The 15,978-nt window shown below is 38.6% G+C and overlaps 3 protein-coding genes across 3 annotated transcripts; 1 reads left to right on the top strand and 2 right to left on the bottom strand.

Moving 5' to 3' along the window:
* Positions 1-34: 34 nt before the first annotated feature.
* On the bottom strand, positions 35-2,336 carry cript (cysteine-rich PDZ-binding protein). The gene is made up of 5 exons (XM_029456985.1): positions 2,195-2,336; positions 1,901-1,966; positions 1,484-1,538; positions 1,171-1,274; positions 35-493 (listed from the first exon to the last, which is right to left on the bottom strand). The coding sequence occupies exons 1-5, from the start codon at positions 2,208-2,210 to the stop codon at positions 429-431; spliced, it is 306 nt and encodes a 101-aa protein (XP_029312845.1). The 5' UTR covers positions 2,211-2,336; the 3' UTR covers positions 35-428.
* Positions 2,337-2,781: 445 nt separating this feature from the next.
* On the top strand, positions 2,782-6,285 carry pigf (phosphatidylinositol glycan anchor biosynthesis, class F). The gene is made up of 5 exons (XM_029456483.1): positions 2,782-3,190; positions 4,125-4,216; positions 4,423-4,539; positions 4,621-4,729; positions 5,964-6,285. The coding sequence occupies exons 1-5, from the start codon at positions 2,963-2,965 to the stop codon at positions 6,075-6,077; spliced, it is 660 nt and encodes a 219-aa protein (XP_029312343.1). The 5' UTR covers positions 2,782-2,962; the 3' UTR covers positions 6,078-6,285.
* Positions 6,286-11,034: 4,749 nt separating this feature from the next.
* Positions 11,035-15,727, bottom strand: cox7a2l (cytochrome c oxidase subunit 7A2 like). Its single transcript, XM_029456969.1, has 3 exons — positions 15,570-15,727; positions 12,360-12,494; positions 11,035-12,041 (listed from the first exon to the last, which is right to left on the bottom strand). Exons 1-3 carry the CDS (start codon positions 15,639-15,641, stop codon positions 11,901-11,903), a joined length of 348 nt encoding a protein of 115 aa, XP_029312829.1. The 5' UTR covers positions 15,642-15,727; the 3' UTR covers positions 11,035-11,900.
* Positions 15,728-15,978: the final 251 nt, after the last annotated feature.

The following is a 15,978-nucleotide window of genomic DNA, read 5'->3' as shown; positions in this document are numbered from 1 at the left end:
ATTCAAACAAAAATGCAACACTTTATATATTACATACAGATATCAACTTTTTTTTTTTTTTTTTTTTTTTTTTTTAAAGCAAAGAATCGAAGCGTTTAAAATATACAAAATTAAATCTAGAAGCCTCGACTTCAGAAACAGGTGATGACCGGTGGTGTATTTGGATACAACGGTGCTTCCCTGTGTACGGCCACTGTAATAGTTCCAGTGGCATTATATGATATTCTGTAATAAGAGGGTTAAAGCCAGCTCCAAATCTCTCTCCTTCACAAGAAGTGGTAAAAATAACACAAAAGAGTTATAGTTGTATGGTGAGCAGGACACTGTGGAAACATACTGAAAATGTGACACGTTGACAAACATACACATCAGTCTCATCCTCACATCTGTTATTCACTCGTAGGAACTTTTCTCGGATCGGCACGCTGTCACACGGATGTCTGTTTGTAGTTCTTGGTGTCCAAAACTTTCTTTCCACACATTGCACAGATTCCTAGAGAGACAAAATAAAAAGAGAAAAGTAAAAATAAAAACAATATCATTATAAAAAGAAAGGCAATATGAGGAGAAGGTGGTGCACTTGTATTATGTAACATGTAAACTACTATATCGATGCATTTCCTAGTTTATCCTTTACTAACTTCCGATCAAAATATGTTATCAGGTCCCTTTTTAAATACAAGCTACAGTTGTTGTATTTATTAGGTAGGTAATTCATTTCAGCACAGTATAAAAATCAAGTATTATATTACACAATATTGTCCACTGATGTTTAAGACTTCATCAACATATAGAACACATGTTTTTTGTGCAGATAGTGTAGCTTCAGTGACATATTCTCTTTCCAGAAACAGTGGCCCAGTTAATCTGGATAATTTACTTCCCTGTCAACAATTTTCATTGGAACGACTTTCAACGGAAGAAATACTACCTGATCACTGGTGATGCGAGTGGATTTTACAGGGGACAGTGACAGAGACAAATATTTAAAAACCTGTCCAAATAAACCCAAAACTATCTGCATTGCTACATAGTGAGTAGACATGGTCTCTTTAGAGGAGATGATACAGATATGTTCGGACTCTAAATTGTTATTCTCAGTGAAGAAACTGTTTTTTTTTGTTTTTTTTCCTCTCAGTATGAAGTCCAGTGTGAATGAGTTTATTATACCTTTCTTGTACGCACAGCCCTGACAGTAGTGTGATCCAGACTGATGAACTGAGCTTCTGCAGATCCTGCAGGTGGCAAAGCCTGTCTTGCTGTATGGGTCAAACCTGAGAGGGAGATGCAATACAGATACATAACTAGAGATGCACCAATATATTTTTTTAGCCATAAACCATAGCACTGGTTTAGGGAACAAATTAACTTGATAAATGTTTATGTGAAACAATCAGAGTGAATAGATAAAAACTACTTTTGTTTGACTTCTTGTAAATAAAAACAGAAAATGATGGAAGTCTGGCTCTAGTGAGATACTCACCTAGCTTTCTTCAAAGTCAGGATCTTGTTTTCATTCAGCTTACGCCCACCACCCTCTGAGTGATAGAAGCAGAAGGAATTAAATTAAACATCATCATCCAACATTAAATTGTTGTATTTGACAATAAAAATAAAAATAATAAAACCACAAATAGCTAAATATGTCTGATTTAACAAACCAGAGGGGTAAAGCTTGTTATAATGTGCTTAAGTCACAGCCGACATGGTAACCTAAATATGTCTGCCTTGAAAAGATGGTTTCTCAGTCGATTCCAACCTGATTTATAATATGTAGGCTTTGTCACTCCGCCATTGTGTGTTTGTTTGTGTCCCTAATGTGGCCATACATATGAACTATGAACAGTAGAAATAGTTACCGACAAATTCACATTTTCACTGAACCTGTGTTCTCAGTTACCTGTTGTATTCCGTGCCCCATCCTTCCAGGTGTCAGGTGTGATAACTTTACCGAGCTTCTTCTCACCTGAAACAATAAGTAACACGCAATTTGTAGAGAAAATAACATACTTGGTTGCTTTGTTTAAACCGCTTAAGTCCGTGTTCATAAACCAATACAACGATGTGGACAGTAATGACAACAGTTAGCTAGCAGTCACATAACATTAGCTTTCAAAGAACCCCAGCCTTTGCTAGCGGTACACATATAGATTATATTTGAAGATAGGAAGCATCCGAACACGGTGATACGTACACTTTTCACACACCATTTTTCCTCTATGTTTGTTTTAACTAATGTTTGTCGTCAATGGTTGGTCAAAACAACATAAAATTGTTAGCTAATCTTGGATTGCTCGGTTAATGTTTGTAAACTTCCGGTCGATTCTTCGCTTTTCCTGTATTTGCAACAGTTTGATTGGTCAAAGCTATGAACATCTCAAATTTCATTGGCTGGTACTACGGTCCGCCCCAGTTAACTTCTTAAACCTTCTGTGATTGGTTAGAGGATGGTTTTCTTCAAAACAAAAGTCTGCTGAAGGTGGCAGTTGCCCTTGTACGGGTCACATCCATAGACGTTAGATATATCATATGTGCAACATAACTAAGACTGTGCAACAATCTCCAATACATCATATGTTATCTTATATGTCACAGTCTACATCTAATTTATTTTTAAATAACCACAGACTTTGACGTTATAAACAATACAAAAAATATATGTATGCATATTAAATTAGCAAAATATTAATATTTAAATCAGACAGTATTCTCTTGTTCTTTTTTATTTCATTTCATATCGTGAGCTGGGCTTGCGTTTTGCAAGGGATACCATTAGACTTTTATTGTGACGTCCAAGCGGAAGTCTTAGTCACTCCATGTTTACGGAAGGCAGGTCAAGAAATTCACCCATGGATTTAAGCTACTCTGTACACCCGTTGCTAAATTAACAGTTTAAAGTATTTTTATTGACATGCTGTCTATTGTCTATAGTCTCCTGTTGTAGATAGTTACATTTTTCGTCATGTGGGACCATGAAATCAGAGCCATGGCGTCCACTCACGCCATCATCGCCGCCTCGGTGTTCATGGCGACCGTGCTACCTGCGGCGCTCGTGCAGGGCTTCTCGGTGTACGGCACTCACCTGCTGTGGCTCTACTCGGTGTCTGGTGCGGTCACCGCGGTCAGTGTCGCCGTCTTCTGGCTGCTCGGCATCACACCGCCCACCAAGAAGCACACAGTAGGATACAAGGTGCTGACTTACCTTCATCGTGAATGTTGTGCTTAATTAAGTAAAGCTACAATTACATTAATGTTAAAATACTGTATCACAAGTAAAAAGCCTTGCAAATAAATGTCAGTACAGGAATATTATCAGCATAATGTAAAAGTACTGACTACAGTAACAATAACATGTTGTATGTGCTGTATATGCATGTAGCAAGGCAGCACATTCTCACCAATGTGATGAGAGAATAAAGATCATGTAATGAGAACATTTGTCAAAATAACTTGACTGACAGTTTTTATCTTATTATTTTCTTTTATTAGCGGAAATGGGCTTCCTTTGATACATTATCATACATTACATATTTAGATTGTAGAAATTGAATCTGAATTTTAATTTGAGATTGTTAATACTAATGCATTGTAAGTAGCATTTTAATGTTGTAGCTGGTTGAGGAGTAGCACGTGTACACGTATTTTGTAGTTCAGTGATGCCTTACCCCCTCTGAAGGGTTACAACTCGAGTTTATTTGTACTGCACCTTTACACACCAAGGAAATTCAAAGTGCTTTGCATAGGACAGAAAAGATATTATGAAAAGAAACACAAGGCAATATAACAATTAATTTAAATAGGATTTAAAGAGAAAATGCAAAAAACAAGCTATAAATATAATAAAACAGACAGTGTAGTCCCGCATTTAATTTGATAAAAAGCAGTGGCAAGCAGGAAAGTGTTAAGTGCTGGTTTAAAAGAACTGAGAACGTTTAACTTGAATTAACCTGCACATACAGCTGCTTTCTTCCAATCAAGAACTTTTCTCCAGGAACCTTTTGAGGCCAAAAACATTCATACTTGGATATCAAAGGCTCTAGGGTTTTACTCTTTTAACTTTTAAGTTCTGTGAACTTTTTTTCTTCATGATTTATTTACCTTTCTTCACCCTTTTCTTTCTGCAGCTGTCTAGGTTGTTTCGTTCCTGCCTGTACTTCTTCCTGTCGTGCCTGTTCTTCCACACTGTGGTGGTTCTCTATGGAGCGCCGCTGATTGAGTGAGTAGCTGCTGACGCTCATGTGCTATATCTGTGATTTATTTTAAATACAGAGGGCAGTAATGGAGTATTTGTGGCTATATATTTGTGTATATATATATATATTGTCATGCTTATAAAAATTCCTGCTGTATCTGAACCGAAGCAGGTTCTGTTTGTCCCCGTCACAGATACTGTGAACCTCAAATTTCTCATACTTGTTTCAGATGCGCCTTGGAAACATTCTCCCTCGCTGTGCTGCTTACCTCTCTAACCACACTAAGGTGTCTCTGTGTCCTCGGCCCCAACGTCCAGGCCTGGATACGAGTGTTCAGCCGACACGGGTGCGCCTAAAATCTGCTTTTCTTTTCTCCCTGTCCTTCTGTCATGTGTTTCATGTGCTTATCTTGTGTCTCTGTCTCCAGAGCTATGTCTGTGTGGGACACCTGTCTACAGATTACAGTGGCCTGCACACTGGTAGGAGCCTGGGTGGGAGCCTTTCCTATACCTCTGGACTGGGACAGGCCTTGGCAGGTCAGCATACAGTAGAAATCCTCTCATAAAAAATGTATATTGTGGGATTAAAATCCTAATATTGGGTCTCATGCAAGAACGATTTTTATGTTCTTATCCTAAATCTCTTTTACTTTTTTTCTGTGAATGTTGGATTCACCAAACTCTTAATTGCACAGATTTACAGTAAATCACTTGCTTTAGCTTGATGAATGCCACATGATCACAAGGAGGTGCACGTTTGTTAGATTTCATCATTAGAATAATCAATGTCCCTAAAACTGCCATATACGGCTGCCTGTTCTGTTAAAAATGTTAGCAAAGAATGAAAAAGAAGATTTTTTCACAAACAGATTTGTCAGTAAAGGTATGTGAGGACCCAAAACATCTAGAAAATATAAACAGCACAGCTGTTAATGCTTTACTGTGACAGATATAAAGAGGGAAGGATTTAAAAACTCAGATATTGGATAATATCTGCAGTAAAAACAAATTCTGTATTAAGTTTGTCTTATTTTATTGTAGTTGATTTTGGTATTTAAACTCCAAATCTTTTCATATTATGGCATTATGATAGGGCATTAAAAGGATTCAAGTAAAACAATCAAGGAAGGATCAGTGTTAAATTAAACTTGTCATAACCCTTAGACCAAGGCCAACTGTGCCGGTAGACAGAGCTTCTCAGTGGTCATAAGTCCTAAATGTCGGGAACCGCTTATTTAAAAAACAAAAAACAAAAAAAATACAGTCAATTTACAAAATACTTAAAGCTAGACCCTAATATTGAATTTCTGTAACTGTTGCAAATGTTTCTGTCGTTTTTCTGCCAGTCATTTTGTTTGACCTCCTCTTGCATACAGTACAGTTCACAAAAAGGCTTCCATTCATCATTGATTAGTATTAAATACAACCTCCATAAGTTTGAAATATGAGTCAAACCAGTAACCATTCAAATCTTTTTCTTTAATGAATTAATTCAAGTTTTTTTAAATGACAAAAAGGAAAAGATTAAAATTATAATTATAATTGCAAAGGGAGTTCTCTGCAAAATGACTGAGGGAAAATGCAAATTGAAGGCGAAGAGTGGTAATTGGAGCATAACTCTAAATGACACTGCTGTACTGCTGGGTTTTCTCTTTTAAAAGTTCTTCTTTGGGGGAGACATGCTTGTGGGGAAAAAAGATGAATTGAACTAATATTGCCGTTCTTGATCTTTCCATGCAACGATCTGACTCACTTGTCTTGCTCCTTGTAGGTGTGGCCTGTTTCCTGCAGTCTGGGCGCTACGATCGGCTTCCTGACCGGGCTTGTTGGGGCTCCCGCGTGGATCCACTATCACCGCAAACAGCTCACATACAAGTGCAAGTGACGGACCGACATTTACATTTCTGTATTTGTGTCCATGAGGGCATTTCTCGTATTCCTGCTGTATTCCTTTAAACTTTGTACTGATTATTTATTGGGAACAATCTTTTGCTGCCTGTAGGAAAGATGATTTTGTAATAACACAAGACGGTATGAGTGAATATGTTCCTGAAGATTTTTGATTAAAAGATTAGGAATTTATAACTGAAAAATGTCCTCGACATCAGTGATTTGAATGACCTGTAGGTGGTGCTGTTGGGTCAGTGTGTGTGTGTGTGTGTGTGTGTGTGTGTGTGTGTGTGTGTGTGTGTGTGTGTGTGTGTGTGTGTGTGTGTGTGTGTGTTGTGTGGGTGTGTGTGTGAAAAGAAGAAATCAAGCCTCACACTTATTTGCAAAGTAATCAGCATTATGGTTGAGTGGTCATTCATTGAAAGAGTCTTGGAGGAAAGTTAGAAAGTTAAAGTCACTGCAGAGTGTACTTCCATCCTGACACACACACACACACACACACACACACACACACACACCACGTTCTGCACTTGCAAGCTGACTACTGATGAATACCATTCTCTTTTAAACAACCATTAATCTTGCTCCAACTCTATTTAAACTCACTCTCCTCCCTCTCGTTCTCATTCCAGCGTTTCATATCCGTAGGCCACCATATTGATTCACTTTCATTTTGGGGACATTAATTTTCCTCTTTTCATGCCGCCCACATCTCTTGTCCTCCCCTAGCAGCCAAGTAACTTAAATAATTACTTACATTTTCTGCAATGCAGTGTCAGATTGTAAAGTAAATGAAGGATGTTGTTTGCAGATGGTCTAGATATTTGTAATAATATACAACTCAAGTCATTACGTGCAAGGAAAAAATTTAATTTCAGTCATCTTTGCAGAGAGTGGGATTGGTTGACAGCACAGAGCCAGGGGCAAAGCTGTCCTTTCGCCCTGTGTTTGAACTCTTATATAAAATAGTTGCCCGGGAAATGCTGGGAAAATTAGCCTGAAGGAAAAAGAGGGGAAAATGCATTTTCAAAAGCCATTGGAGATAGAGAATTTCAAAGCATTGAAGTAGCTCATGTATACTTATGACAGCAATCACCTTTTCCACGCCACAATTTCTCCATCCATCTTTCTGATTAACTTCAACGTGACCTTATGCTGTTACCTCCATTTCCTTTGTTCTCCGTGCTTTTTTTCTTCTTCTATTCTCCACCATCTGACACATTACTCCCCATGGAGAGCAAAGGGTGTGATGAACAGATTTAGCCTCCAAACTCCTTGTAGTGTGGAAAGCTAAGATGACTCGTACAGTGGGCATGTCACATCTGGTGATCTTTGGATCGTCTCATTGTTAGTCCCTCGAGGTGTTCTTGTACGTATAATCGATTTACATTCAGGGCTGGATGAAGTTGCTTTGTTCATGCACTCAATTCCACTTGTGGTCCTTTCATCTGCGAGACAAGGAGAAGGCTAACACACACACACACAAAGCTACTGCTTCACAAAATACTCTCCTTGTTCAATCTCAGAGAACCTTATTTGTTCATTGTTTGTTCTCATGCTCTGCTATTGTGGCGGGGTATTGTGAGAGTGCTCAGTCTGCTGAGAACACAAATAATTAACTCCCAGCTCTGCAGCTTTTTTGATTTACTCTTAACTGTGAATCTAGCTGTTTGAGAGTTGTTTTCAGCATCGATAATTCAGTTCAGCTGTTAATGTACACTGCCAGCCCAGCTTCAAACAGCAGACTAATCAAGAAAGTCAAACATCTAATAACCCAGATATGTTTCTCAGGAGTTGGAGACAAAACTGCAGGATGTGAAAATAGTTTGTCAACACGTTGTGCCCCCTAGTGGGAACACATAGCTTAATGCAGCTTTAAAAATAAAGGGGAAAGTCATTAACTTAATACAGCCCTTAATTAAATGTATGGTGGTCAGTCCACCACATTGGTCCAAACAGAAACTCAGAATCTCAACAACTAATAAATGGTTTTCCATTAAATGTGGTACTATCATCATGTTACATTGTAATCACAATAGTAATCGTCTGACTTTTCGTCTTGTGCTATCATCAAGTAAACATATAAACTAGTCATTTATGGCCAAATACAACATTCCCATCAGCCTCAGCTGTACTTTGTGTTTAATGCCAGTTAGTAAATGTTAGCATGGTAAGACGCTAAACTAAGATAGTGAACATGGTAAATGTTATCATCATGTTAGCGTTGTCGTTGTGAGTATGCTAGCATTTAGCTCAAATTACAGCCTCAGTGAGCAGCTAGCTGATCAGAAAAAAACTACTTATTTTCAAACACACACTTCCACATTTCCTCATTCTGATCACGGAAACAATTATTGTAAACCAAAGCTTTCCTAGAAATAATAGAAATACTGAGAGAAAGAACTAAATTCTAGCTCATATGTAGAAATCAATGTCATCCAGCTCATCGTTAGTTAACGATAGTTTACACATTCATGCCACTCATGAGGAAACATCTTTTCTTATTACATATTCTTTATGACATTTTTTCATCTCGATTCCCCGAGTTTCATTTTCATTTCCAATCATCTCGGCTGTCTGGCTTAAAGCCAGCGCGTGTACAACTTGAGATTTTCTGATTCTGATTTACAAATGTGACACGGGACACTAATAACAGACCGTCACCAATTTTCACCAGGATTGTGTCATTTTTTTTTTTTACAAAGAAACAGATCAGAATAATTTGAAAGATGGAAAGATTTTACACACTTGATCTATTACATCGATCTATTACAAGAATGGATTAGAGTGGGAACAGCACAGACAAGTGATCTCGTACAGAGCGAGACGTTATCTGTGGAGAATGTGAGTAGACGGGATACATTTTTAATTTTCACTATATAAATCACACCCATCCTCCACATAACTACCTTCTCCTCACACTCCTCCCCCCCCCTCCCACCGGTTTCCTGTGTTCACACTCCCCCCGGGGTTCTTGCTTCATTAACAGTTGCAGTGTTATTGAGTGGTAAACATGTTATTGCAGAGCTCATGGGATTGTCATGTCAGGTATAAGAGCGACAATAAAGGATCCATTGTGACTGAAGGATGCACAAGTAGGCTCATGACGCATGAGGTATCGGCGACAAAGAGAAGTGGAATTAAGAAAAGCAGGTACGAGGGTTATTATGAAAACTACAAAAATAGGTGCATCTCAAGCTAATGTGTGCACATAATGATCATGTTTTTCTAAGAAAAGCTTCAGTGGGAGAAGAGTAACTGAATAAAGGAGAAAGTAGATGTAAAAGGAACAACTGAGCGTCGTAGAGATGTTGTTCTTACCAATCTGAGGGTCAGGACTCTCCAAGAGGTCACAAAATACATCCTAAGGGTAAAGAAATGTTAAAGATGTTCTGTTGGCCTGTCGCTCGGTCGGTCCATCACTTTTGTCCAGACTGAAATATCGCAACTATTTGATGGATTGCCATGAAATTTGTGCAGACATTTGTGTTCCCCAGGATGAATCCGACTGACTTTGGTCATCCTGATTTTTCATCTAGCGCCACAATCAGGTTGCGTCTGGATCAGGAATCGTGTCTGCGCCTGTGGTCCTGCCCACGTTATTATTTTTGGCAGCACCTGTAAGTTTGTAAGTTGTAAGTAATGCCTTTTCTTCTTCCTGCATCCATCTTTTTCATATAAACATTTATGTCACATGGATTGTCTATATTGTCATTTTACTATGTTGTTTAGTCTGTACCCACGACATCTATTGCACGTCTGTCCGTCCTGGGAGCAGGATCCCTCCTCAGTTGCTCTGCTAAACATTTGTGTTACCAATAAACAATGACATCCATCTACTACATGTTAGCCATAACAATAATTGTATTTTGTAAAAACCAGCCAGCCCAGGGTGTACAGCGTATAGAGAAATGCTCATCACTGTAGTTGTAACACCAGCGATTACAAGCTCACGTTTCAGCGTAACGCACTTCCAGTTATCATTCTCATTGTGTCTTTATTTATTAACCATACTCATTATTTCTCCACAGAAGGTCAGATTATTCTCCTTTAAATCAGTGCTATCATCAATTATCTATCATGAGGTTTACCTCAGGGTGTGAAGTATTGATGCCATGACAAAGGGAGGTCCAGAGTTGAGTCATACTGACATATGAATGTGCCATATCTTAATAAATAAAACTCCTGCATGGCTGTATCCATTCATTTTAACAAGGTTCAATTTTATGTAATAAATTGATCAACTTTTAAGAGTTTTTGACGCCTTTTAGAAAGAAAGAAAATGTCAGAGGTATACTATGCATACAAGAGCTGATAAAATGATAACAAACTCCGGTTTTATATACTGCACGTGTGTGTACCGTGCAACATGTACATGCTTGTGCTGCCTGCACGTGTTCTACTCGATGATTACAAGTGGTAGATCTCTCGTGAGGACTGCACTAATCAGTTGAATCAGCGGAGTCCACTTCTTGTGAGTGTTAAAGTGTCGAGCATCATGTGACCTTGCCCCATCAATGCAATCACTACGCATGCACACACACACACAGAGTTTCAAACATACCCAACCGAATGGACCACAGTAGCTGATAGGGTGATGGTTTGGTCTTGATATCAAGGTGGAATCAGCCATTCTGCATACCGAGTATTTCTTTTGGTACTTTAAGTATTTTTGATGCCAACACTTTTGTACTTTTACTTAAGTAACATGTTTTTGAATTAATAAATTAGACCTCAACCTCATTCTTTGGAAAGGTTCAATCCTATTTAATTGGATAAACTTGTACCGCCCAAGTCCAAGATGAGTCCTCAATAATATATCTAAAGAAATATGTTTTACACATATTTAGCATTTAAAAATAGATGAATCAATTAACACAGGGACACAGGATTAGAACTTGGAAAATGTATTTTTCATTTCACTTAAGTAAAACTACAATGTATACGTGTCCTTAAGTTGTAACACATTTTATTGAAAGACCCAGTTCCTGCACAAGAATTATATTGCTTATGTAAAGTGACGTTTTGCCTGAAAACATTGATAAAAAAAAAAAAGAACATACACATGCAAATGCAGAGACTGAGATTACATCAATGTTTCAGCAGCTTGATGTGGGGCTGCCAACATGTCTGTCTGAAACAGCCTCCCTCTGACACCACACTAGAGCCCACATATAAATACTGAATGAGACAGTACTCAAGCCAAATGAGCAGCAGCCATGTTCCAGACGAGGTGTTTCCATCATGCTAGCTCTCCCTCACACACACACACACACACACACACACACACACACACACACACACACACACACACACACACACACACACACACACACACACACACACACACACACACACACACACACACACACACACACACACACACACACACACACACTCTCACTCATCACTGCACTACCACATGCCTGTTGAAAGCTGTGAGCATAGAAATATCTTTACGTCTCCGTTTCTATTTTGGCATTTGTAAGAAACTCTTTACCCGATACAGATTCATACATGATGTCTGTGCATCTGGCAACTAATCTGATACAGTGAGTGCTATTTACTTATAACAGAAGATATAATGTTAAAGACAAATAGGAAAAATAATCATGTTTTACCTTTGTTTCCCTTTAAAATTTATTAACTTAGACATGGGTTTTACAAAGAAGACAGATATAATTATTGTTATGTTCCGATAGCGATTAGTCCCAAGAGGTGGCATGGCGAGGTCAGATGGAGACTGGGAATGTTGGGTCGATGAACTGCAGCAGCGACGTGTCAGAGGTGTTAAGGAAAGGTCCTGGTTCTGTGTTGTTTACTTATTGTTGGGCTGGGCTGCGAAGTAAAGCGCGACCATGCAGTACAGAGCGCCTCCTACAGTGAGAGCCATGGTGGTGCGGTACAGTAGCCTGTCAGGGATGCCACGTTTCAAATGAATAGGGATACCGTCTGAAATCTGAGTCGGGATGAAATAGAGAGGGAGGCAAGAATAATACAATATGAAACATTAAAAAATGAAGAGTTCTCAGCAGTTTTCTGTGTCAGATAGGCCACAACTTTTCTATTATTATTTGGGTCAGAACACAATATTCCAGTTACTATTTACTATTTTTATTTGACTAAAGTTTGACCAACTTAGCAGGTCTTGAACCTTTATTCTGAGGTTGACTTCTTTGAATAAACGAAAGCTGTGAAAACTATATCAGTGTCAGGTAGAAATACATTATCTTCTTGTCAGGACTAAGACTTCAAGCTTTTATCTGTTCTTCCTTACCTGGTAAATCTTCTGGAGGTCAGGAACCCGGTTTGCTCCAATGTACTCCACCATGCTCCCGCCCTCTGACACCAACTTGGTGGGTGTGCCGAAGATCATGGCTGGGGACTCTGCTGGCACACCTGCCCTCAGCCCCTAAACAAAAACAAACTGGTCAAAATAATGCACAATTCTATGCAACGTCATTAGTACGTGCAACAAAAGCACCCTTTTCTATGATTTCTAAGCGGATTTATGAACGTTTATTTGCAAAGGACATCAAATATAATGATGATGTTCCCGAAAAGAGAGCAGTGTTTCCCAGCGCTCTGCCTGAAATTCAAGGTGTTTTTTTTTTTTCCCCCCCTTTCTCGAATTAAAACAGAAAATATATTTTTTTATTCACAACTCACTTTTCACATTGACAGGTGCTCTTTTATTAAATAAACTAAACGCTTATGATATTGATCTAATGTATGTGCACGTTTCAGTTTGTACTGTCTACTTTGCGCATTCACATTCTCTCCGTGTTGCGAAGGGCGGGGCTTCGCAGCTGACACAGGCACACGTGCGCAAATAGAAACCGCGCCCCGCACGCATCCCCGTGCATTGAATCAATATATCGATCCAGACACACCCCTAAACAATATATGAATCATGTCTTTTTCTGTCTGAGCATTTTTTGACAGTAATAAATAACAGAAAGTCCCTTAAAAGTCAAACAACTCTTTTCATATCTATTTGTAGAACAACAAATGTCCATTTACTCTTTGTAGGCACTGCACTGAGCTCAACGCTGCTGCCTAAATGATTCAACTCATCTTGCAAGACAGTTTAAGTGCCTGTTCAGATTATTAAAGAGCATCTCAAGTAACAGTTTAACACTACAAACTACAGTGCATTAACATCCAAGTTATTTTTGTCGCAAGTTATGATAACACAATATTTTATTGCCGATTTTACAAACTTTATCAGCATTTTCAGATATACTTCGCCCCCAGAAAAGAAAAGAAAGAGGCATGTGATCATTTTCCACCTAGCAATCCTAAAATTCTCCATCAGTGTGATTTACTTAGCTATGGGAAATTATCAGTAGCATTATTAATGAATGCTGTTCTCCTTTTCAGTTAATACTGTCACTAAAAACACGGAGGCACACTGCGGTGTTAATGAAGTACAAGTGTGACTCCTTATTATCCTCTCACTTGGAGGAAGCTTCTCACCCGCCTTGTATTTGAAAATGACAGGGAGAACCATTGCCTTGTCAGGGTGTGTGGAGGCAGATAGTGTGGGAGCGGGTCAATTAAATCTGACATATTAAAATGCAGAGGCACTAAAAGAAGATTATTTTCCCATGCCATTTAAGAGAAGGCTTAAGGCTTAAAACCATAAATACAGAGACAAAGCCACATTATCTTTTGTAGCCTCACCTGCATGACTTGTTATTACAGGGAGACATGTGCCATGTTGTGCAAGATGCTGAGGAATTTAAAGCAAAATGCGAAGGAGAAGGATAGAAAATGCTGCCTTCAGGTCTGGTGAGAGTTTCCTCACTTCTACCTAAAACATGCAGGTTATGTAAACTAGAATCTCTACTTTGCCTGATGATGTCTCCAAGTGTGAATGTTGTCTGTATTTTTTAAAAAGACTATCGACCTGACATAGCAAGTTAGCTTGTAGAGGAGACAAAGATAGATTGAGTTTAAGCGCAAAAAAGTGTATATACAATTGACGCTATAAAAACAGTCGGTGTCAACAATCGCTGGTAAAGGCAAGATTTTCTATTATCCTATATCCTATATCAGGAATCAGCAATTAGGTTCAATCATTGTTCTTTGGGTGCCAGTGTTTTCACAGGCCTGAATGTTCAAAATATTATTGTTTGCTTATTTCATTTAAGAACAACACAAATATATAAAACGTTGTTCTAGGATTGTAGTGCAGATGTTTTCCCAGTAGTAACTACGGGCTAATGTGTAGAGATGGTTCCGATAACCGATTTCATTTTGGATCGTGGAATCGTTTAGCTCTGCGGACAACGAGTCCCTTATTGAATCTTTCATTCACAAACTCTCTCAGGTGGTACTCACAACAAACTGATAACTAAGATGTCTTCATTCCACACCAAACAAACTACCAAAATATATTTGATAAAAAAAAAGGGATTCAGAACTGGATTTTAATGCTATTGAACCCCATTCATACCAATACTCAGCTGGCAGAAAATGACAAAATTGTGTGTTACAGTACGAGACCGGGACTTACGGAAAGTACTTACATTCCACCAAATACAATATTTACTTTCCTTTCAACAAATAAACCCTGTTGGATAAGTGACTGAGAAACAGGATGGCTTGAAGGCAGCCTAACCCACTATCATAGAACAAGGACGCTGCGGTGTAAAGAAAAGAGGAATTATTCACTCTGTTATTCACATAACTTATCCAACTGAAGCTCATCGAATATACTGGACCACGGTCAGGCTGTCTAAGATTAAACCTGACATCGACCATCTATGTGAGCCTAAACTAAACTCATACCGACACACATGGATATCACCTCTGCTTTTGTGTGTGTGCGTTTTGTTTTGCTTAAGGTCTGAGCTGTCAGGCTAGTGACAGAGAGGGGGTAGTTATATGTCCAACCTTTATCAACAATGTATTATCTCTTGTCTTCTCATTTCTATTAATACAATAAAAACAAAGGGAAATAAATAACTGAGGAGTATTAATAAAGGTTACATCTGGCAGATAATGCGAGAGGCCATTGAATTTAAATTGGCTGTAAAGTCAAATGAAAGCCATATCCCTATAACCTTTCAAAATAAAGGTTAATTAAAGGCTCCACGATTAGGCAGTGATTTAAAAAGAAATGACATTTTCTAATGAATTACATTAACTCTTTACGGTTTATCTCAAAGCAGATGACTTTAGCTACACAGTGACAATTAAATTAAATTAAAGCTCAAATGAAGATAACGACAGGAAACTAACGTCACCGTTAATAATAATATATTTCAGCAGATAAAACACATCAACACAACCACACCACGATTGGGAATGAATACACAAATTGTACATTGCATTGGAGACCTTTAAATATATTTAAGCGTTGTGAAATCCCTGGCCGCTAACGTTACGGTAAAGACATATGGTCCAACACGGTGATATGAAGGTCATCCGCGCGGTTACCGACTCGGTCTCTCGCCGACACACAGCTTCCCGTTCTTACCTGAGGGCTGTAGGCGGCCGGGACAGTAGACCCCGTTAGTTTCTGGGTAAAACCGCTGAACTTGTAGTACATTTTCCTGCTGAAGGACGGGGAAAGGTGTAATCCACAACAAAAATCACCCGGTAAAGGGTCTTTCGGTTGCGACCGTCGAGGGAATATGACGTCAGCAGTCAACTGTTCCGACGCTGCCTGCTTAAAATTCAACTGGAGCGCCGGAGGTGGTGTGTGAATAAATGTTTTTTAAACTACACTAACAAAAACTATTTAAAACTATTTCTAACTAAGTATATTTACTCGCGCACTTAAGCACACTTTTGAGTACCAGTACTCTGTTGAATACTTTATTTGTTTAAGGTACAACACAGCCCATACTGGTGGTTTTATGAGCACTCAAAACACTGGAGGATAT

The sequence above is a fragment of the Cottoperca gobio genome, chromosome 19 (genome assembly GCF_900634415.1).
Source record: "Cottoperca gobio chromosome 19, fCotGob3.1, whole genome shotgun sequence".
In the NCBI taxonomy this organism is placed as follows: domain Eukaryota; kingdom Metazoa; phylum Chordata; class Actinopteri; order Perciformes; family Bovichtidae; genus Cottoperca; species Cottoperca gobio.
Note: the sequence above shows the minus strand (reverse complement) of the source record. Positions and strands in the feature narration are given on the sequence as shown.